This window comes from Sphaeramia orbicularis, chromosome 12, assembly GCF_902148855.1.
Source record: "Sphaeramia orbicularis chromosome 12, fSphaOr1.1, whole genome shotgun sequence".
NCBI classification, from domain to species: domain Eukaryota; kingdom Metazoa; phylum Chordata; class Actinopteri; order Kurtiformes; family Apogonidae; genus Sphaeramia; species Sphaeramia orbicularis.
The window spans coordinates 45,274,656-45,297,072 of record NC_043968.1 but is presented as its reverse complement, the minus strand read 5'-3'; the positions used below and the strand labels follow the sequence as shown (position 1 = coordinate 45,297,072).

The 22,417-nt window shown below is 37.9% G+C and overlaps 2 protein-coding genes across 7 annotated transcripts in view; one reads left to right on the top strand and one right to left on the bottom strand.

Moving 5' to 3' along the window:
* Positions 1–203: 203 nt before the first annotated feature.
* Positions 204–16,737, top strand: LOC115429434 (rho GTPase-activating protein 8). Of its 2 annotated transcripts, none has more exons than XM_030148848.1 (13): positions 204–292; positions 780–848; positions 3,059–3,199; positions 4,151–4,238; positions 4,321–4,452; positions 4,953–5,039; positions 5,119–5,217; positions 5,333–5,443; positions 5,541–5,614; positions 11,655–11,732; positions 12,301–12,429; positions 12,604–12,707; positions 13,416–16,737. In XM_030148848.1, exons 2-13 carry the CDS (start codon positions 809–811, stop codon positions 13,611–13,613), a joined length of 1,281 nt encoding a protein of 426 aa, XP_030004708.1. In that variant the 5' UTR covers positions 204–292; positions 780–808; the 3' UTR covers positions 13,614–16,737. The 2 variants fall into 2 exon arrangements, with proteins under 2 accessions (XP_030004708.1, XP_030004709.1); XM_030148849.1 differs by having other exon boundaries at positions 214–292; positions 786–848.
* Positions 16,738–17,395: 658 nt separating this feature from the next.
* phf21b (PHD finger protein 21B) overlaps positions 17,396–22,417 on the bottom strand; it is a 114,308-nt gene continuing 109,286 nt past the window's right edge. For all 5 annotated transcript variants that reach the window (XM_030148842.1, XM_030148843.1, XM_030148845.1 and 2 more), the window contains one exon: positions 17,396–21,466. In XM_030148842.1, coding sequence (XP_030004702.1) covers positions 21,215–21,466 — 252 coding nt within the window. In that variant the 3' untranslated portion in view covers positions 17,396–21,214. The remainder of the gene's footprint in view (positions 21,467–22,417) is intronic.

Here is a 22,417-nt window from a genome sequence, read left to right as displayed (position 1 = left end):
AATTACTGAACAGTAAAATAATGTGGACTGATTTCTGACTCATAACCTTTTTTTTTTTTTTTGCTTTATTTAATTCTGAAATATTTGTATATTATTTTGTTTGATTATTGAAGATTACAAGAAATGATTATAAGAAATGTACTCTCCATAAATAAATAAATCAGTACTGGTTTGTGACAGTCCCTACTGAGCATGCGCAGTACGGGTGCCAGTGGGCGGTAGGTTGAGGAAGTTTGGGTCTACTTTCCTACCTGTGGATTTATTAATGCTACTTAGCTTCTTACTGTCACAGGTAAGCGTTGAAATGTTGTTGTTTTTTTGTTTTGTTTTGTTTTTTACAGCTTATCCTCTTCTTGACTGTCTTGTTGACAAGTTATTTAAACAGTCAGTTGGTGAAACTAAAAGATATTTGACCGCGTTTCGCTCATCAGTCCTCCGTGGTTTCTGAACATTCACAGGTGTTGACAAATTGCTAATAATAGTTCTTAGCCACATTTGAACTTTCACTTTTCACGACTTCCAAGGTTCGATAGTTCACGTCGGACCATGTTTTGTAACATTACGGGGACTTAAAACTGTTTTCTTTCGCTCAGTAAATACCGGGTGTCTTTATTTTCCATCTACATCCTGATTTGAGTTTATTCACACTGTGAAAGTGGTCGGAATTTAGCACAACACCTGCTATATTTGACTGACATTCTTCTCAGTGCCATTTTTCCTGTGTTTTGGCTCTGACTGAGATCATAGCAGGTGATGATTTTTCTTTATTTTTCCTGTAGAAACAGAAAAATATCAGAAGATATCAAAAATGACCTCACTTACTGATCTGGAGCAACTTGCAGAAGTTGGTGAGTATTTAACTAACAAACACATAATCTAATAATAATAATTAACAGTAAAGTCAGACTAAAACCTCTATAATGTCCGTATCTTACTTGCTCTTACTGGACTACATACATAAAAGTGAATGGAATAAAATAAGACTGATTTATGAATCATAAGGAATGATCATAGAATGTAAAGCATCCTCTTCAGAGGCGTTTTGGCTCTTTTTTTTTTTCTTTGATATGTTTGAAGCCTTGCATATCCTTCAGTTTGTGTCCAGTACAGTTTCCTGTGTGTCTACATACATAACATCTATTTCTGCCAGTTCCAGCTCAAACATGTACAGTTTACATAATGTATAAAAACTACTTTAACTACTGAAGATTTAAGATATAATAATTAGTGTTTTTACTTCATAAATAACACTGAACATGAAATTGTACCATATAATAATAAGTAATTTTTGCTTGAATCCAGTAGTGATTTCAGTCTTGTCGGTATTCGACTGCTTTAAGTGTGGTGATCTGTGTTGTAAATTGTCTTCAGACAACTTTTGGTCTTTGTAGCAGAAAAGTATTGATTATCCACTATTATTTTTATATGCCAACATGTCATGTTAAATGTGAGGATTTTATGTTATTTTGTGATGTCGGATGTAAACTTAATATCCTTGGGATTTTAATTGTTTGTATGCTGTCTGATCTTTTGTAAAGCACTTAGGACTTTTGTGCATATGCCGACTAACTGCTGACGTGGTTAGATTTTAGTTCTAGCTTAAACTCAGATGACTTTTGACAGTATCTTGGAATTCATTATTTCCTCTTTTACTAAAAGTGGTTGTTCCAGAGGATTTTTGTTGCCTCTGTACTAAATTGAGCCTTTTGTCCACTCGGTCTGAGCACATCGTCGTTTCCTCTCTGTTATCAGGTCCACTGTGTGTTTACAAGAAAACTTCCCACAGTGCTGCAGGATAAACATCCACAGCACAAAGCAGAGTCTGGTGACAGTTTCCACCCAGTCTTTAGGCTCTGCTCCAATTTTTTCTCTCTGGTAATGTTTTGAATGTGGTCCAACCAGAGCAGATAAGGAAATAATTTAGCAAATAGTAGGTGGTGTTTGGCACGAAATGATTGAGCTGAATGGTTTTCCTGCAGATTTATTTCTATAAATAAATTGTACTTGTTAGGCTATTCTAAAATGTATTGATTACAGTTGTGTACCATTTGTAGCATTAATATTCCATAACTGTAAGAAAAGATGGCTTCTCTCAACTTATATGTGAAATAATTTTGCACATTTTAAACATTATTTCAATAATAAGTCAGTTGATTATATGATTTGATTTGTCTCTTAACCACAGTCACGTCCTTATATGAAGACAAACTAGCCTTTTCTTGATTTCAGTTTAAGACAAGAAAAAATGTAAGAATAAAGAAGTTGTGTCAATTACAGATCTGATTGAATGGAAAAAGAAGAAAAAGTCCTATCAATCCAGTGATATGTAGACAGAGCAGCACTATAGTACACACAGTACGTAGAACAGTAAAGATCATGAGACTTCTTTTTTTATTATTATTCCAATGTTTTATTTATTCATTAATTAATTTATTATTCTCTCTTTTCAATTTGCTGTCTGCTCAGTTATTTTTGTATATATTACAGATTTGTTACTGTTTGTACTTAATTGATTTTCTACTGCACAGGGACTTTGTTATAATGTTCTTTTTCCTGCTATTGCCCCCTCTTGGAGGGCTTTGGGGGTGGTTTGGGCGTGGGGGAAAAATAATTTAAAAGACATTTTATGATCTATGCACTGTAATTCCACTTCTTTTGTATGTACTGTTACGTTGCTCAAAATAGAAAAAGAAAAAAAAAGTTCATTAAGAATACTTGTCTTATAATCTGAAATGAGTAAATGCATAAAGTATTCAATATTAACTATGGAATTAGGTAATGGATTTAAAATTCCATCTCCTTACATCTAGAAATATAGCAGTAATTGGCTTTATTTTCCGGTTCAGCACCAAAGATCTTAATAAATCTCTGAGCCTGTGTTTTGAAAAGGGATGTAGCGGATGATAGCCAGTGTAAAAGAATAATCCTCTAGCAGAAACTACAGCAACCTGCTTACCTTCTAAACATGAATATAAATATGCACTTCATACTGTATGCTTAACCAGAAAATGGTCAAATGTTATTTTATATCCTTATATTGGTATTTTATATCTGACAGAGCTTCAGAAGGAGGAAGAGGAGGAGAAGGAGCAGATGTGGGTCTCTGACAGTCCTTCAGCTCCTCCCACTAACAAACTGAGTCCTGATCCATCCCACCCCTACTATGATGTGGCTCGACATGGGATCATCCAGGTTTCTGGTCAGTAAGCAGTAAACTTGCAGAAGAATAAACAATTCTGAACATCGATGTTTATTTGCCAGTTGAAAGAAAATCAAGCAAAAAAAAACTGGACTTTGACAGCTTTAGAAATGTAAATATTTTTTTGCTTTTTTTGTTGTTGATAGTAAATTGAGTGTTTCTTCCACATCTGAATGTGTATTAGAAAGTGGAAGAGGTAATTGCAGTCGTAGAACTCAGCCCAGTCAAAGTTAACGGTCATGTTAATGGCAGTTTCCCAGCATTTGTTTTTTGGACCTACAGGGACATCTGTCAGTAAAGTTTTCACATGTTAGTGTTTTTCTTTTCTTTAGACACTCCCAAACAGACTCCCAAATGTTTTCAGTGAATTTCCATAAAGCCTATCTTTTGGTGACCTTTCTGCTGTTAAAACAATGTTAAATAAATGCATCTAGCTGTCTAATCCAGAGTACATGCAAACTTTGTGAGTCAGAAACTGAATGCTGGATTGTCAATGTCAGTCAACAAGATACCATCATACCATACTAGTCACCAAGACACACAAATGAAACAAATATATCAAGTATATGGTTGCACGTAGTTATTTTTCCACTTTCGAATCATTTGCTCTGAAAACCTCTTCTTTGCTCAGATTTTTTTTTTTTTTGTACTCGATCTAATACTGAGAGAGCTTTTTTTAGAGATGTCTGTTCATGTGTTCATTTTTAAGCTTTCTTTACTAAACTCATAAATCTTCTTGTGTTTTTGTTTGGACATCTGCTTATTTCTGGCTCCACTTTCAGAGAGAGCTTTGCATTTATCATCTGACTTGAACTGAACACCAGTTTAAGAAAGAAAGAACGCTCCCTTAGTGTGAGAAAATGTAGTATTAAATTAATCTCTTATCTTCAGGTGTGTTTTTTCTGGAGACTAACAGATACTGATTTTGATCCTCATCAATTTCATTTACAGGAGACGACAACTATGGCAGGAAGTTGATCATCTTCAGCAGCTGTTGTCTGCCTCCATCCCACCAGTTGAACCATCACCGCCTGCTCGAGTACACCTATACAATTACCTTCTTCATCTCAGAGCTTACACAGCTGTGTACTTAATTTTTTATTGGCGTTTTCCTTCTTCAGGTACCTGAAGTACACGCTTGATCAGTATGTGGAGATGGACTACATCTTGGTTTACTTCCATTATGGTCTAAGGAGCAGCAACAAGCCTTCTTTACGGTGGCTGCGAGAAGCTTACAGTGAATTTGATAGGAAGTATGTCTGTCCTCATATCAAGCATTTTTTCTGACTGTTGACAAGATTATAGGCATTTCAGTATTGAATTTTGTCAAGTTTTAACAAGAAAGTATCTCAGCTCACACATGTGCTTGATCCTCACTTTTTACAGTGTGTGAATCTGGATCACCTTTGACTAAATTCAACCTTCACATGTTCAGCTCTTTTTGTCAAATGATTTTGAACTTTGAACAGCACTGACTGGTATTGACTGAGACTGAAAAACTCAAGAAAACATTTCTGCTCAGGCCTTTATACTCTTCTCTTTGTCAGACTTGTATTGATCCCAGCGGGTAGTGGCTGGTGGATCCATAATGAATGCACATATATTATTGTTCTAATAGGATTCAAGATGTTTTCTTAAGACTCAGCCTTATTTTGTCATTTGCTGTCCACTTCATAATGAAAAAGAATTGTAAAACTGTAAAAGGCCCACCCTTGTATATTGTATCATCATTGAACATTGGTGTGTTGTTCAGATACAAGAAAAACCTGAAGACTCTGTACGTCGTCCACCCTACAAACTTCATCAGGATCGTCTGGAACATTTTCAAACCCCTGATCAGGTAAGCACAGCTGGCCCACCTGCTGAACACCGTTCCTGTGTAAAATCACAATAATGCTTCCTTCTTGTTTTCTTCGCAGTCGCAAATTTGGCAAGAAGCTAACCTATGTGAACTACCTGGCTGAGCTCAGAGATCACCTGAACTATGAGCAGCTCATCATCCCTCCTGACGTACTCAGGTACGAGTTTATCCTTTACACGATGAGGACATTTTCATTGCTTTTTTCCAAATTGTTTCTCACAAAAACAAGAAAATAATGACTTCATCTGTCTGCTGTTTTCGGTATTATTCAGACATGATGAGAAGTTATGTGCAATACAGAAAGATAGACCCCCACCCTCAGTGAAAAAACCCCCACCTCGACCCCCCCTGCCAACTCAGCAGTTTGGTGTCAGTCTCCAGTAGTGAGTGTCTATTTCCTTTTCTTCACTATGATATATTAATACCGTTTGAGTGTCATGAGTTGGTTATCAATAAACAAATCAATAAACTGTTGGACAGCATCAGAGAGAAGAACAGAGAGGCTATAATCCCACTTGTGATGTCCCAGACCATCACCTACCTGAAGGAGAAAGGTGAGATTCTTGGTTACACACACACACACACAAAAGTTAAGGCTATAGTATGTAGACTTAAGACCAAATGACAATATTATTTCAAAGTCCTTGTATTTAGTTTTATGATGTCTGTGTCTGTGATGACATTCCAACAAAAAAATAAACATCTGCGAACAGTTGTGATGTGTGTTCCATCACTATAGTGACCTGTCACTGCTTATATCAATGTAAGGTCTGAACACACACAGAGGTAAAGTAGGCAGTGAGTTCCAGTGTTTCACAACTTTACTGGGAGATATCAGCCAAAATATATTTAGCTAAAATAAGAAATTATTACATGTTTTACGTTCACCAAGAGGGGTACATAGTGTAACCAGCTTTAGTCTAATTTGATGCACAAAAGACCAAACAACAGTGGCAGCCCAATTTGCATCATCTTTCACACAGCTTTATTTTGCAGGGACAGTCTAATAGTTTTCTCTCACTCTGTGAGGAGGGAGATGTTTTCTGTGTGACAGGTGAAGGGTTTTAGTGAGATTGTTAAGGGTTACCTGTAAAACTATAATGCAGATGTCCTAAGGTGAGTTGAGGAATAAAAGACGCATCTTCTGCAGCTAAATGTTTTCTGACACCTGAATGTTGAGCCTGTAGATCTGAATTTATTGATCATTAATGTCAGGACTGCAGCTTTGGTCAGAAAATAGAGCCTGTCTTGGAAGTCCAACATTATTCATTTATTTTATCTAGTAATATGTTTCTGTAACTGTTGCATGTAATTCATCTGTCAGAATGCTGAGTTAGGGGAGCCTTAGTTGCCTGAATACAATTAGTAGAAAACAGAGGAAAAACACATGTAAAGCTTTTGTTACTGTATTCACTCGCCTCATACTTATGGCTTAACAATTTATTCGTTGTACTTGAAACTGTAGCAACAGAGAATGGCGGTATTCTATTATTATATTACTGCCAAATGTTATTATAGCCTATATATTATTTATTTAGCCAGCCTTTTTATCAAAAACTAATTGTGAACATAACATAAAGGTCTGCCTGAAGGTGAGAGGAGCTGTCCTGTTGCATCAAGACAGTAGTGTGTAGTGGAACTACTCTGTAAGTGTATCAGCTGATACAGTGATCAACATAATGGTTCAATATCAATCACCCCCCACCCACGTATAATATTTAATTCTATGGGAGACACTGCATCATATAAAAAGTGGAGTAACCCAACAGTTGTAATGCTGACAGAGTGGACACGCCACCACAGATAAAATCTAACCCTCACTCGTACTAATGATCCTGGATGACAGGTGACTGGTAACCCTACAAACATAATAAACCATAAACATAATAAAAATTTGCAGCTTTTGATGTAATAATCCCACAAATGTAATAACGTTCCCACAAACGTAATACCTCATTTCATTTGTGGGATGGTAAAAATCTTCAGTTTCCAAAAATGTAATAACTTCCCACAAATGTAATAAATTAGTACATCACATACATTTAAGTAATACATGCATAAATATTCATCCGTCTTTCTTTTCCTCCCATTTATTGTTTTCCTTTGAATACTTGCCGTTTTAGAATGATCAAATGATGCAGTTACACCACATGGCACTAATTCCAGATGTACAAGTGGAGGAAAAAAAACTGATTAAACCTTGACTATTTTTCCGTATTTTAATACAACATTAGGTGATAATAAATGTATATTATCAATTTATAATTGAATTAAACTGGGATCACCATGGATGCAAACAAGTTCCATAAAAGTCACAAATAAAATGTAAAAATATTTTAAGTTCCTAAAGCAAGTACGAACAATGTTATTGACCCTCATGTTTTGACAAACAGATGAAATTTACTGCACTTTTTTAGAGATAACTTGTCAGATTTGACTGGAACACAACAACTTCATCATCGTTGGTCAGTTGCAGTGCAGTTGACCACACGTCTCCTCCAGGCTTGTCCAACAGCAGCCACGTCAACAATTGACTCTGGTTTCAGGTTACCATCTGTGCCCCTAGTAGTCCTTGTAGGTATGACAGATAGGTTGTCCTCTGTCTTCTGGGGCATCTCGGTCCATGTGGTGGAACATAGAGGGCATATGTTCTACAAAGTTCATTGGGGTCCTTTCGGAGAGCCTTTCATTAAAACAGTGGTTAGAAGTCATCAGAGACCTAGGACACTTGAAGTTTGTAACATGTTTGGTTGGCCCTGTACTCTGTTTTAGTAACAATAATCATAAGACCTAATTGTTCTCCTGCAACAGCAGTTGTGGTGAGCTGTGTTTGTGCTTTTGGTATGGTCAACTAGAGTAACGCAGTGTTATTAGCAAACTCCAGATCATTTAAGGTTTTGGCTGGATGTTTACACAACAGTGTAGTCACCCATCCTAGACCGACTAGGATGGGTGACTACATTGCAATCAGTGTTCTCTGTTGATCTCCTTAGAAATTAGTCCATATTAACCATATTAACAAATGGTTCGCCCAGCACGTGCTGCAACTCCTCCATCCATCTACAATGTAAATTATGAGGTTTTGGTACGAATTCGGTGCAAGACTCACAAAATGACAAAGAAACATGCCGTTTAGAGTGGAATCATTGTCAAGAAGAACGTATGACTGTCAAAGTACATGGTTAGGTTTACACCACTTGGAAAATCAAGTTTTTGTGCGGTTTTCAGTCAAAGACATAAGCAGTGTCACCAGAGATGAAGAATGCAGGCGACAGAAAAAAAAAAAGGAAAATTCTGGATTCCTTACATACATGAGGCCTTGTTGGAGTCTTTTAGCTCATTCAATTTCCACATACAACTGGACCCACAGCCCAGAGGTGATTTCCAGTTTGCAACACTGGCAGACCAGTTGAAGGGCATTGGGGCATTTTGGTCAGCCAAATTGTCATGGATTTGCTGTCAAATCCCCAAACAACACATGGAACTCCGCTTAATTATATGATTGGTGCCTGGGATGCTTACCTACAGAGCATGGATTAGCAAGGAACATATGGAGATCATATCACATTGCAAAGAACCTCTGAAATGTTCAATAGTCAAATGCTGATAGTTTCAACTCTTCGTCCAGATGCAGCATCTCTCATAGCACCTTCAAACATTTACCATGAAGATTTGCCCATGTTAATTCTAGGTCATATTGCCTAAGGACATGGAGAGCATTATATTACTTAAAGTGGTCATATTTTGCTAAACCCATTTTTATTAGTCTTTGGTACATTTATTTGTGTATTTGAACCCTAATAGTTCATGAAGTTTAAATTTGAACCCTCCAGGTGCAGCAAAGCTATCTTTATATTCATTTCGGCAAAAATCGAGTGGATTTCTACAACCCGTTTTAATTCCTGCTAATTTGTTATGTTTTATAACTAGTTACGTCATGACATTTGCACATATAAGGTCAAGACTTCCAACGAACATTTCTCAGAGTACGACATAATTGTTCATCAGCAGCAGTGGTTGTAGTCCATACTGAAAATATGTCCAAACTTCAAGCCGATGACCTAAAATGTTCAGTTGTTGGCTGAACAGGACAGAGCAGCACAGCCAACAACCTGGAGGGGGTGGGGCACGAAGTGGCTCATTTGCATTTAAAGGGCCAGCGTTCAAAAAGACCTTTCTGGTGTCATTACTCAGAAATAAGGTTGAAGACGGACCTGTGGAGTTGAATTAATGAAGAATTCAGACCCAAGCATAGCATTTACAGTTTATGTAGACCACACGGAAATGTTTTAAAATGCATAATTCCATTTAAAAAAGCAAAATATCACTCCTTTAATAGGACTAGTAAGCCATATCACTAACTCAGTTCAGGAGAATGAAAACAAAAGATTACCCTTTCACAGTAGAACTCTGTGACCTTTCCAACCCCACCAATCCAAGTAATGCCAACTTCATCTCACACAGAGTGCCATTCAAGCTAGCACCCCCACTGGTCACGAAGCTGTATTAAACAGCAGGTCAGAACAGTGGTTTAGCGCTGCACAAGGAACTTTTCTCAAACAGTAAAAAATGGATGAGAGCTTGGATAACTCTGATGCACCTTGCCTTCAGGCATTACAGGGTGAAAGACTTTTTTGAAAGTCACAATAATTATTTCCTCAGGTAGAGAGCTGTTGTTACGAGTTTAAAGAAAAGTTATTCAAAGTCAAGAAAAAATAAGTCAAGGGTTGGCTTGTTTGTTTACAAGCTCAGAAACTTTAAAGTGTGAGAAGGTTCAGAAATGTTCTTTTTGTGTGTCAAATATTAAAAGACATATATATGTTCTAAACACGTGTGCCCTGGGGAACCCAGCTGTGTCTGAATATTGGGTTTGTTATCAATAAAAATATGTTTACGCAGTGTGTCTCTGAGTATGTGAATATGGTTCTGTACACTTATACTTCAGCTGTAATCAGCACCTCTCTGCTGGAGTGTGTTCCTACCCTCTCCATTGGTATCATAATCATATCCAAACATTTTATTTACATGGTTCAAATATAGGCTTCTCTTATACTTAATGAGAATAAATAATATCCATTTCATACTGAAGCTTTTGTTTAGAGTTAATATAGTTGATTATTATAAAACCCTTACAACATTCTGTTTTGTTCCTCCATTGTATTTGTAATTAAACACCTATTAATCTGTAATTAGTACCATGTTGTGTAACTGCAATATTTGATGATTCTAAAAAGGCAAGTATCCAAAGGACAAGAATAAATGGGACAAAAAAGAAAGATGAATGAATATTCATGCATGCAAGACTTAAACGTATGTGAGGTACTAATTTATTACATTTGTGGGAAGTTATTACAATTTTGGAAACTGAAGATTTTTACTGTCTCATAAATGTAATAAATGTCAATAAATGTAATAAAGTGGGAAATATGGTATTATGTTTGTGGTAGGCGACTGTTATTACGTCGTTTGTGGGAAAGTTATTACATTTGTGGGATTATTTTGTTAAAAGCTGCAAATTTCTATTTGCAGTTTATTACGTTTGTGGTAGTTACTATGTTATTGGGGTTAATAGGAGATGGTTCAGATCTCTTTAAAGAAAAGAAAAAAACAAAACAGAATTACCACCTATCACCCACCAATAGGGGCTGCCAAAGACAATAAAACACACGTTTTTAGATTGTTACTATAACTATCTATTTGAAGATGCTGGACTTGTGGAAGCATCAGTGCTATGTTGTCTCATCAGGACACTCTTGGATAAAGTAAGAGTCACATGTTTTGTTTTAAGTATTAGTTTAGTTTATTTAGAGTTTTACCTGTGTGTGAAATCACCCCCTCAGTCAATATTCACTATAATAAACACTAAAAGATATTGAGGAATATGGAAATTAAGATGTGCACTTTATCGTTATCATCATTTAGTTCAAAGATTGACTGTTTAGACGGTGTGCAACATCAGGAGAAGTCATTTTGATGGCAGAATAAAATGAGCATGACTTAGAGCAAAGAGTATATAAGTAGAAATGAAACGTTCATGTATTTTTGATAGTGGCTGATGCTCTCAGTCTATTAATTGGTGTTCACTTTTTATCAGTGTAAGTTGTTTGACCGTAGCAACAAATATAGGCAGAGATTAGATTTAAAAGACCAGTCTGGTGCTTTTTGGTAGTGCGTTATGTAGTGACACAAACACAGACGTCTTTGACAGATCAGTTGCTGCTCTCCTAGAGAAGAACACAGTCGAGCATTGGTGAATTCTAAACACTACATTGTTGTAGAACCAAACCTGTCACCATGGTTACTCAATTCCTCCCAAACGGAGGCAGATTTCATAGTGAAGTGATTTAAGCTGCAGTTTGTGTTTTCAGCTTCCACAATAGGACAAATGAGGGGAGCCATTAGCATTAAAACAAGGAGCTTCATGTAACTCCTCCCACTGAATTCCTCAGTTCTAATGACTTTAATAGAATAACATTTTCTTGTCACATCGTCGCTGCTCCTGCTTTCTGTATAATCGCTTTAGTAGTTAAACATAAAATCCTGGTGTTGTTCATGCCTGTATTATTTATCTCTGTCTCTTTCTTTCTGCATCAGGGTTGAGGACTGAGGGGATCTTCAGACGCTCAGCTCATGTTCAGCTCATCAAGGACATCCAGAAACTCTATAATCTTGGTGAGTCAAACTCCCTCCTCAGTAGCAGAACCCTTTTTTATCTCTCTGTACCAGAAAGCTGAGATCGATAAGTGTGTTGGACTGCAGCTCAGATAGCATCAGGCTGCTGACTGAGTCTGTTTCCACTTCATTACACACAGGGGGAAGACATACTCGATCCAAAACTAAATTTAACAGCCACTGTATTTAGAACATCTGTGGGTCTGTTAACCACCCAAGTCATTTTAAAGCTTTATACAAGGAGAGTTGTTGTTATTAAAACCTTTGACTTAAAGCAGAAGGATTTGCCCATTAGAGACATGTTTTTACCAATGTCAGTAAGAGACTGAGTTGTCATTATCAATATTTTAACAATCACAAAAAATAAAATGGAATGCACAACCTAGCTGAGAAGAAGAGACAAGTGTAAAACATGAACAAAGAAGGTGATTGTTAAAAAATTAACAGTATAGAAAAAGGCAAAACAGGCCACATGAAATAAGTTGCAAAATAAAGGAGGAGCCCCAACCTTAACCATGGGGAGTCCATACCATGAAAAGTATGAGTGACTGATTAATGTCCTCCTCAGGGAAGCCTGTGAACTTTGAACAGTACGGGGACGTCCATGTTCCCGCTGTGATCCTGAAGACGTTTCTCAGAGAGCTGTCTGAACCGCTGCTCACCTTCAGAGTCTACAACCAGGTCCAAGAGATCCTCAGTGAGTGACATAACAGAGGACGCATGTGTTCGCAACAGATTCTGTGGTTTACAAATGATTATGTATTTATCAGATGGATTTCTGTAAAGGAGAGTGAAAAACAACACCATTTAAGCAGGATGAAAGAATATTTGTATTTTCATTTGATAACTGGACTTGTCTTTTGTGTGGTAGATGTGGAGAGCAGCCTGCGGGTGACGAGGTGTAAACAAATTGTTGAAAGTCTTCCCGAACATCATTTCATTGTGTTGAAGTACCTGATCTGTTTCCTCCACATGGTATGTTTACCTTCATAAATCCTTATTTTACAGCATTTATGAAAGATACAAATGAAAGTTTTGCTTTTTAGAAATTAAAATTAAAATGGAAAAATAATTAAGTTGCAGCATAAACATATAGAACTGGTGTTTTAGTTACCTTGGTAATAAATGTACAGCAGATTCTGTACACTTTAACATTTCACTGAACAAGAAGCTTCAGTGTGCAGATGAGTGAAATATAACAACGAGTTTCATGTTGACTCTTTCGCCATAATAGCCAGCAGCTGTAGTGTCTGTATGGCAGCCTTTTGAAAATGGCCCTATTTCAGGTTTTCTTGTGCTTTTAGTTCCTGCTAAAACTGGCTCTCCATTTTCTGCCTGTTTTTAAAGGCTGATTTACACCATGAGAGTTTTGTTTTTCTTGCGTTACCTGGTTCTCATTTATGGCAGCAGAAAAAGCATCTCTGAGACCTTGTCCAACGGATGTTTGAAGTGGTCGCTCACAGTCCCAGCCCATCAGTGTCACTGTAGCCTAGATACCTTAACAAACACCTCAAAGACTAAACCCTATCCAGTCCTACATTCACAGTGAATAAACACAGAAACATAACCTTTACATTACTCATGCAGATACACTTACTACACATGACTCTGGACCACCGTGGACCATGAGCATGTATGTATAATAAACACCTAAAGACAGTCTTTCTGATATTTCTTCCTCAGGTTTCTCAGGAGAGTATCGTTAATAAGATGAGTCCATCTAACCTGGCCTGTGTTTTCGGGGTGAACCTGGTTTGGCCTCGGCAGGGTTCCATCTCTCTGTCCGCTCTGATGCCCATCAACATCTTCACTGAGATCCTCATCGAACACTTCCACACTCTGTTCAGCTCCCGCTGCCCACCTGGACAGGTAACACCCTGAACCTGGTACCAGACGCCCACTCATCCTCTGGGACTTTATCACCTTTTCTCCTTTCTTTCTGATTGGTTTTCCAAGCCCAGGAAGACATCCCAACAGCTGTGAATTTATTATACGCAGATGTTTCCTAATGACTCTGATCTTTTTATGAACTGCACCATTAGGACAAATATCAAACTTTTCCCAAAGGGTTTGAAAACATTTTCCTCCTCCCTAGAGGTTGATGTCTTTCCATTTTGACCACAGAGATTTTCTCTGGCAAGACCATCCTGACACACATTATCACAGAATATAAGACAAAACACTTTAATATACACTGCTCAAAAAAATTAGAGGAACACTTCGAAAACACATCAGATCTAAACAGGGGGAAAAATTATCTTGAATATCTTTCCTGATAATAAGTAGGTGATGTATTAGTAACAAAATGATGCCACAAAATTTGACAGAAATGAAAATGATCACCCTAAAGAGGGGGGAAATCAAAGACACCTCAAAAATGAAAGTGAAAAAATGATGCAGCAGACTGGTCCATTCTGCCAAAATGTCATTGTAGCAACTCAAAATGATTCTCAGTAGTTTGTATGGCCCCCACGTGCTTGTACGCATGCCTGACAACGTCGGGGCATGCTCCTAATGAGACGACTGATGGTGTCCTGGGGGATCTCCTCCCAGATCTGGACCAGGGCATCACTGAGCTCCTGGACAGTCTGAGGAGCAACCTGGTAGCGCCGGATGGACCTAAACATAATGTCCCAGAGGTGTTCTATTGGGTTTAGGTCAGGTGAACATGGGGGCCAGTCAATGGTATCAATTCCTTCATCCTCCAGGAACTGCCTGCATACTCTAGCCACATGAGGTCGGGCATTGTCGTGCACCAGGAGGAACCCAGGTCCCACTGCACCAGCGTAGGTTCTGACAATGGGTCCAAGGATTTCATCCCGATACCTAATAGCAGTCAGGGTGCCATTATCTAACCTGTAGAGGTCTGTGCGTCCTTCCAGGGATATGCCTCCCCAGACCATCACTGACCCACCACCAAACCGGTCATGCTGAATGATGTTGCAGGCAGCATAACGTTCTCCACGGCGTCCCCAGACCCTTTCACGTCTGTCGCATGTGCTCAGGTTGAACCTGCTCTCATCGGTGAAGAGCACAGGGCGCCAGTGGCATAGTTGCCAATTCTGGTGGTCTATGGCAAATGCCAATCGAGCTCTACGGTGCTGGGCAGTGAGCACAGGGCCCACTACAGGACGTCGGGCCCTCAGGCCACCCTCATGGAGCCTGTTTCTGATTGTTTGCTCAGAAACATTCACACCAGTGGCCTGCTGGAGGTCATTTTGTAGGGCTCTGGCAGTGCTCATCCTCTTCCTCCTTGCATAAAGGAGCAGATAGCGATCCTGCTCAGGGTTTAAGGACCTTCTACGGCCCTGTCCAGCTCTCCTGGAGTAACTACCTGTCTCCTGGAATCTCCTCCATGCTCTTGAGACTGTGCTGGGAGACACAGCAAACCTTCTTGCAACGGCACGTATTGATGTGCCATCCTGGAGGAGTTGGACTACTTGTGCAACCTCTGTAGCGTCCAGGTACCAGAGATGTTGATCCAAGCCAAATGAAAAACTACAGCAGCAGAAAGTCAGTCAGTAAAAAATCAGCCAAAAGAGATGAGGAGGGAAAAAAAGTATCAGTGGCCTCAACCTGGAAAACCATTCCTGTTTTGGGGGCTGTCTCATTGTTGCCCCTCTGATGCACCTGTTGTTGATTTCATTAACAACAAAGCAGCTGAAACTGATTAACAACCCCCTCTGCTACTTAACTGACCAGATCAATATCCCAGAAGTTTGACTGATAGGTTGCTATACTCTGATTAAAAAGTGTTCCTCTAATTTTTTTGAGCAGTGTATGTCAAGTACCCATGATTATGGACAACATGAAAATTGTGGTTTACAGGTGCATCTCAAAAAATGAGAATATTGAATCTTAATTACCAAAACAGTTCCTTGATTGTCTTTTTACTCATTTATTTAATGTTCATCATCATGTTTGTGATTTAGCTGAACTACAAGGATTTTGACTTTGTCAACAATGAAACTAAAACTGAGGCGATTGTGGGGGAAAACAATGTATCTTGATTTTTTTTTTTTTTCTCTGCATCACAATTACATGTTTCATGATTTCAAACATTTAGTTGTCTACATGAACTCAGGACAAACCAAACTTTTACATGGTATATATCAACAAAAGGCAGCACTCAGAGGGATGTCTGTGCATTTATGAAATAAAAAAAAAAAAAGGAAATAAAAAAAGAGCGCCACACGTGGGTATCTGGACAAACGCATTCTCAGTGATTATATTACAACATACAATCAGGCTGCATTTAGAAGTTTTGTATAAAGAAAGAAATGTCTCCAAAGAAAGTAAAACAAAACATTAATTACTTTTATCATTTATTTACTCATTTAGTTAATTCCAGAGATTTGGCAGCCCTAGTTTAAACTGACTTTTGCCACAGTAATAAAAAAAAAAACAAAACTTAAACCTTTTTAATAATCCATTATGATTTTATTTGTTCCTACTTAAAATGCAAAAAAAAGGTCCAGTGTTTGTGAGGATTGTCAGTAAAGTGAATTGGATTGGAGCCCATCACCTCAGGACGATGGACATTAACAACATAATCAGGGATTGACTAATATTTATCTCTGCAGCCTTACATAAGACTGAAAGCTTCAGAAATAACTATTTTACACATAAACATAGATTTAAGAAACCTTAACTAAAGTAAAATCCACACACATCAGACCATGAACACCTCACATTGGGTGTATAGTGTGTGTACATTTGTTGCCCAACACTGGTTTAGACTTGACTAAACATGAAGGCTGTGCTTTAATTACATCTTGTACTGTTGTGAATTCATGACTCAAGAACAACTGTAAATTAACTCATTTAAGACAATGTTAATGAGTAAGTGTTACTGTTTATAAACTGTTACATTATTCAGCCTGACTTAAGAGTATTAAAAATTTGCTACTGACACATTTTCTAGGTACAAAGTGTTTTTTTTAGTGAATTAAATACAGAGCTGAATGTGTTACCAACAGAAAATAAACATGTCGTGTCTCCTCTGGATGAATCTTCATTTGCTTTGACTGACATGAAAACAGACACTTGACTCAAATCATTTGATCTTGAATTTTGTTTATTAATGATTCCATTTTTTGTAAGAACTTGGTACAAAAAAGTGAGACTACTCTTTACCATTTACCAACTTCCATTGATCAACTTTTAATGCATCATAAAGAAGAAAAAAACTACATTGGCATATTTAAGACAAACACTTTCCTATACACACTATCCACTGGACAGTCCCCTTATTAATGACAAAGAAAAACTTCTACTTCAACAGCCAACAGACATGTTTATTTCCATCTAAACCCCCTTGTGTCGTCTTCTCCTTATGGCAAAATAATACATCAGACGTTGCAAGCTAGAAGTCAGAATGCAGAACTGGCAAACAATAGAAAATCCCAATGTTCAGTTTTCTTTTTTTTTTGCTTCTTGATAAAAGAATATAAAAATGTTCTACGTTTTTTTTTTAGTCTTACTTGTTCAAATGTTGTGTCATGTATTAAAATAGATCTGTTTAAGCACTGCACAGTTTCTCCCGGAGAAGATTTCTAGAAACGGATGAAGAGGTTTTAGGACGGTGGGGCTCTTATCGGGGAGGGGGGGCTTGACGGGCGGAGTATCGACATGACATGGAGCGCTGATATGAATCCATCTCAGGTTTCTTTTTTTTTTTTTTTCCCCCCTTTTCCCACCTGGAGTCTCATCACAGCTCTCAGGTGAGCAGTCGATATGCATCACATGGTACATTCTGATCAGAAATCTGCTGATCTCCCTAAAACACCCAAATAAACAACTCCACAATGATCATGATTTTATTAATTTAAAGGCAAGTCGGGTACAATGTTAATGCATATCTGTTTCTTCTGCAGATACAGAGCCCAGCACATGTCACAATTTATCCATTAAAGGAAAAAGAGCAGAGATATACTTCTAACAGGATAAATGTTGCACGTTCTGAATGTGGTTATTGTTTAGTTTGTGCTTCAGTAATCATGAACAGAAATAGTGGTTTCTAATCTTGGCTAAACTGTTTGTTAGCAGGTAGTGGTGTAGATTCAAAACCTGACTGTATGAACCTGATGAAGTGTTCTTTTTAATAGTATGTGTAAATCAACACTATGCAGACCCAAACATTGCCTCTTTTATGACCATGAAGTCATTATTGTAACGACAGAATGGAGAGGGATTATCACTTTGATTAGTCTATCCACTCAAATGTACGGCTGTGGTGAAGAAATATCAAAAATATATCAAATCAGTAGAGAAAGTTGTGGCCTGATGGTGTAGGAGTGAAAGAAATCTATGGCACAAGTACGAATCAGAACATGGATTTTAAGACAGGGAGATGGTATAGCCAAGGTTTAAACCTCTCACGCTCGAGTATGAAGCCACTGCTCTAAACAATAATCACACTATTTAAACATTGGCCTTTAAGGTATAAAATACAAAATTCTGCTAATTTCCATGTACTGGTTCTGATATTAGTAGAAGTTATGTGTATATAAAGAGCTGGCCCATCTCCAACTGGAACTTAAGATACGGGTGCAGAGATTCTGAGCTGGAGTGAACACAACACACGTGACATGAGAGACATCTACCAGGCTCTGTATTCTGATGAAGTGTAATTTAGAACAAAACCTGTGCATTTGGCTCAGTTGAAGGACGACGACAACTTATCAAGGTGAAAAAGGTTCCTGTGTTCAGACAGTGAGTTTAAGAACAGCTCCCTTCAGACTGATCTGTGCTCAAAGATCAAAGTACACTTAACATCTTCAGTCGTCTACGAGCTGAACTGTTCACAAACAATTGTCTGTGCCTCATGTCCAAAGAATTTGCAGCGTTAAAGCTGCTTTATTGGACACTAAATGACTAATGTTTGAGTGTAAATGAATAAACTGATCAAGAATGAGAAAATCAGATATTTTTATGAAGGCATTGGTTTGATCGACACAAAACTAACCATTTTAGATTTTGAGTTTTAAGAAAAACATTTTATATTTTATAATTATTATCCAAAACACTTATTGGTCAGATAACAGCAGCAGCAACCCATTTTGAGTTTTATTTTGCTTATTTCCAATTTGTCATGGACAAATGCAGAGATAAAAATATGCTTTTCAGTATTGGACATCTATTTTTCAGTCTGAAGTAACTGGGCGGCAGACTGGAAATAAAATCTTCAGACAAAAATGTACACAGATATTGGGCTTTAACGCCTCAGAACACTTCCACTTTCCTCCTTCGGACAGGCCTTTCTTCAAAGGAACATGATGGATTGGTTTGATGTCATATTGCTTGTTGTTTATCCTTCATGTTTTCATTTCTCTCGGAGTCGTTCTCCGACCTTTAAAGCCATGAATGCACCGGTCGTCTTAACATGCTGTGCAGATGATGCTTCTCTAACAGTAAGGATCTTTTCGGTATCTTGGATATTTAAAACACAAATGATATGATCGAAATAAAATTGCCTCTTCTCAGTTAAAAGTTAAATTCCCTTGTGTTCTCCCCATATAGACGTTTTTTTTCCTCTGAATGAGACCATTTGTTCATGTTTGTGCATCAACGGGCAGCAAAGACCTGCAGCTCGTCTGAAATGTGGTGAGTACAGTATGAAAACTAAAAATAAAATGTGTTTTAACACTTAATGGAACGTCTCTGGACCGGCAGGAAGACTAGTGAGACAAATGGACTAGTGGGACACAACAGCAGCCTCCTGATTCGATTCTCAACATCTTTTTTTTTTTTGTTAGTTTTTTTTGGGAACAGTAACAAACCAGGAGGACACCATGTTTGACCCCTTGTCCACAGACAGTCAAAAAGTGTTGTTGCAGTTTGACAGAGCTGTCCCATTTCTAACTGACTGATGTCTATAAAATGACGCAACAAAGACAAAAACCCTGGATTAAAACGATTTGTACTTGAGGCAGTGTTCATCTGTCAGATTAACAGGCTCGTCACTGATAAAACGCTCATAAAACACGAGTTAAAAAAAAGCTTAAAATACAAAATAGGCAGGGAGAAAAAAAAAGCACTATAGACATTATTAAAAGGTGATCCCAGTACAAAAACAAAGACAGTTTTTGGCATATTTTCTATACTGGTTAAAAGGGAAAAGGGACTGAATGGATGCATCACACATCGACCATCCGACGTGTCCGAGTGCAGTAGTGAACCAAAAGAAATGTTTTTGGTCCCTGCTGGTTATTAACCATTTTTTTTTCCCACACAAACAAAAATATGACTTTAACTATGATGTTAAAGGCTTCATTTAACAAAAACAGATGAAATAAACCAACAATAAATGTACAAGACGAACCTAAATGTTAAAGTAATGACAGTTATTGACAGACTATGGAGTTTGTTTGGCAACAATATTTCGCAAGAATATTTTTCTTATAGCATGACCTTGAGCTCAACTTCTTGAATTGTTTTGGTGGAGATGAAAAACAATAAAATGAGATTCTCAAGTATGGTTACAACTAAATCTGTCTGCCACTAACAGCATTAATTATTTATAGTATTATAATAACGGCTCCAAAGCGGGTTACACATAACTACTGTTAAACGAGCTTAACTTAAAGCTTCATTTATTTTTTAGGAAACTTCACATTTTTATTATTGTGGTGTTTTGAAAGCTATAATGTTTAGATGTACATATACCCCTCTTCCCACCATGTGTGTTTTTTGCATCATATTCTTGTTTGTGTTAACAGAAAACAGTTTGCTCCAAACAGGGACCGACTGGTTTTCAAATGAACCTGTGATGACAATGAAGATGTAATAATAATACAACATATGTACAGTGATCCCCTTGAATACTCCAAACTTACATTTATCAACAGGCATCAGCATGAAAATACTAAAATCTCCACTAGAAATGCTAATTTCTGTAGTTTTCTCTTAAATACTTTTTTCTTTGACTTTAACTCTATTAATACTGAAAAAAAGTTATTCTCTGTTTTTGTTTGAAGGCTCGTATGCGTTTACATACACAATGAAAACCTGAATTATTATGGCGAAAACATTGTTCATAGGAGAATGAGAACAAACATCTACTCGGATATATCACTGTACAGTCTGTCATCACTCCTCTGTTTTCTGTTACTACGACTAACTCTACTGTTCTCTCTCACTATATGCAGAACAATAATTAGACCTGTGTTTTTAAAAAAGGGAAATATCTTTTAGACTGCGCAGAAAATCGCCCTCGCATCTCTGCCGCAGCATTCAAATCTAACTTCTTGTAATAATTACATTAAGGCCAAGAACATTAATAAATAGAAAATAACTTAAAAAAAGAAATCTCGTAAGCACTGTAGGTGTTGGGTTTTAAAAAATACTTGAATCGAGTGGAGACAGAGGCTCTTCTCAGTTTTTTGTCGCTTTTTTCATCAGCTCTCCGAAAAAGATGTTTTAGATATTATTCAGACCAAAAAAACTCAACACTGCCCTCGACGTCAGCGGTAAAATCGGGACTAGTTGTTGTCACCCTGGCTGTGGGTGTGGCTCTTCTGCAGGGGTGTGGCCGATGGGCTGGCGACGGCGGTGCTGGTGGGTTTGATCCATGCCTGGGAGAGCAGGGAGGCGGCGATGGTGGTGGTGGTCGTCATGGTGACCTGGATAACTTGGTCGCGTTGAATCAGCCTGATGAGAGCTTTGAGGCGCTCCAGCGAGGCCTGGGTGTCCCTCTGCTGACCCAGAAGCCTCTCCCTCACGTCCATACATTGCTGCAGACACACAGGAAACAGCACAGTCAACTTCCTGTCAGCACAGCCTTCAACGAAGTACAGGTGCAGCTCAAAAAATTACAATATCATGAAAAGTTCATTATTTTTTGTTACTCGTGAGAAAGTGAAACCCATATATTATATGACTCATTAGACATAGAGTGAAATATTTCAAGCCTTAATTCTGGAAATTTTGATGATTATGGCTTACAGATAATGAAAACCCAAAATTCAGTCTCAGAAAGTTAGAATATTGCATAAAATCAATAAAAAAGGATATTTAACAGAAATGTCTGGTTTCTGAAAAGTATGTTCATTTCTGTGTATTCAAGACTTGGTTGGGCCTCCTTTTACATAAATTACTGCATCAATGTTTCATGTCATGGAGGTGCTCAGCCTGTGGCACTGCTCAGGTGGAATGGAAGCCCAGGTTGGTTTGATAGTGTCCTTCAGCTCATCTGCATTGTTGGATCTGGTGTCTCTCATCTTCCTCGTGACAATACTCCATAGATTCTCTTTGGGGTTCAAGTCAGGTGAGTTTTCTGGCCATTAAGCACAGTAACACCATGGTCAGTGAACCAGCTTTTGGTACCTTTGACAGTGTGGGCAGGTACCAAGTCCTGCTGGAAGATGAAATCAGCATCTCCATAAAGCTTGTCAGCAGAAGGAAGCATGAAGTGCTCTAAAATGTCCTGGTAGATGAGGGTGTTGACTGTGGACTTCAGAAAACACAGTGGACCAACACCAGCAGATGCTATGGCAACCTAAATCAACACTGACTGTGGAAACTTCACACTGGACCTCAAGCAACATGGATTCTGTGCCTCTGCGCTCTTCCTCCAGACTCTGGGACCTTGATTTCCAAATGACATACAACATTTCCTTCATCTGAAAAGAGGACTTTGGACTTTCCACAGTCAGTGCTGATTTGTTCTGCCATGGCATCTGCTG

Excerpts from the sequence above, each read along its gene's own strand:
- LOC115429434 (XM_030148848.1), top strand. The coding sequence starts at position 809 with ATGACCTCACTTACTGATCTGGAGCAACTTGCAGAAGTTG. Across the intron at positions 5,040-5,118 it reads ATTTTCAAACCCCTGATCAG|TCGCAAATTTGGCAAGAAGC; the intron begins GTAAGCACAGCT and ends TTTTCTTCGCAG. Across the intron at positions 12,430-12,603 it reads CCAGGTCCAAGAGATCCTCA|ATGTGGAGAGCAGCCTGCGG; the intron begins GTGAGTGACATA and ends TTTGTGTGGTAG.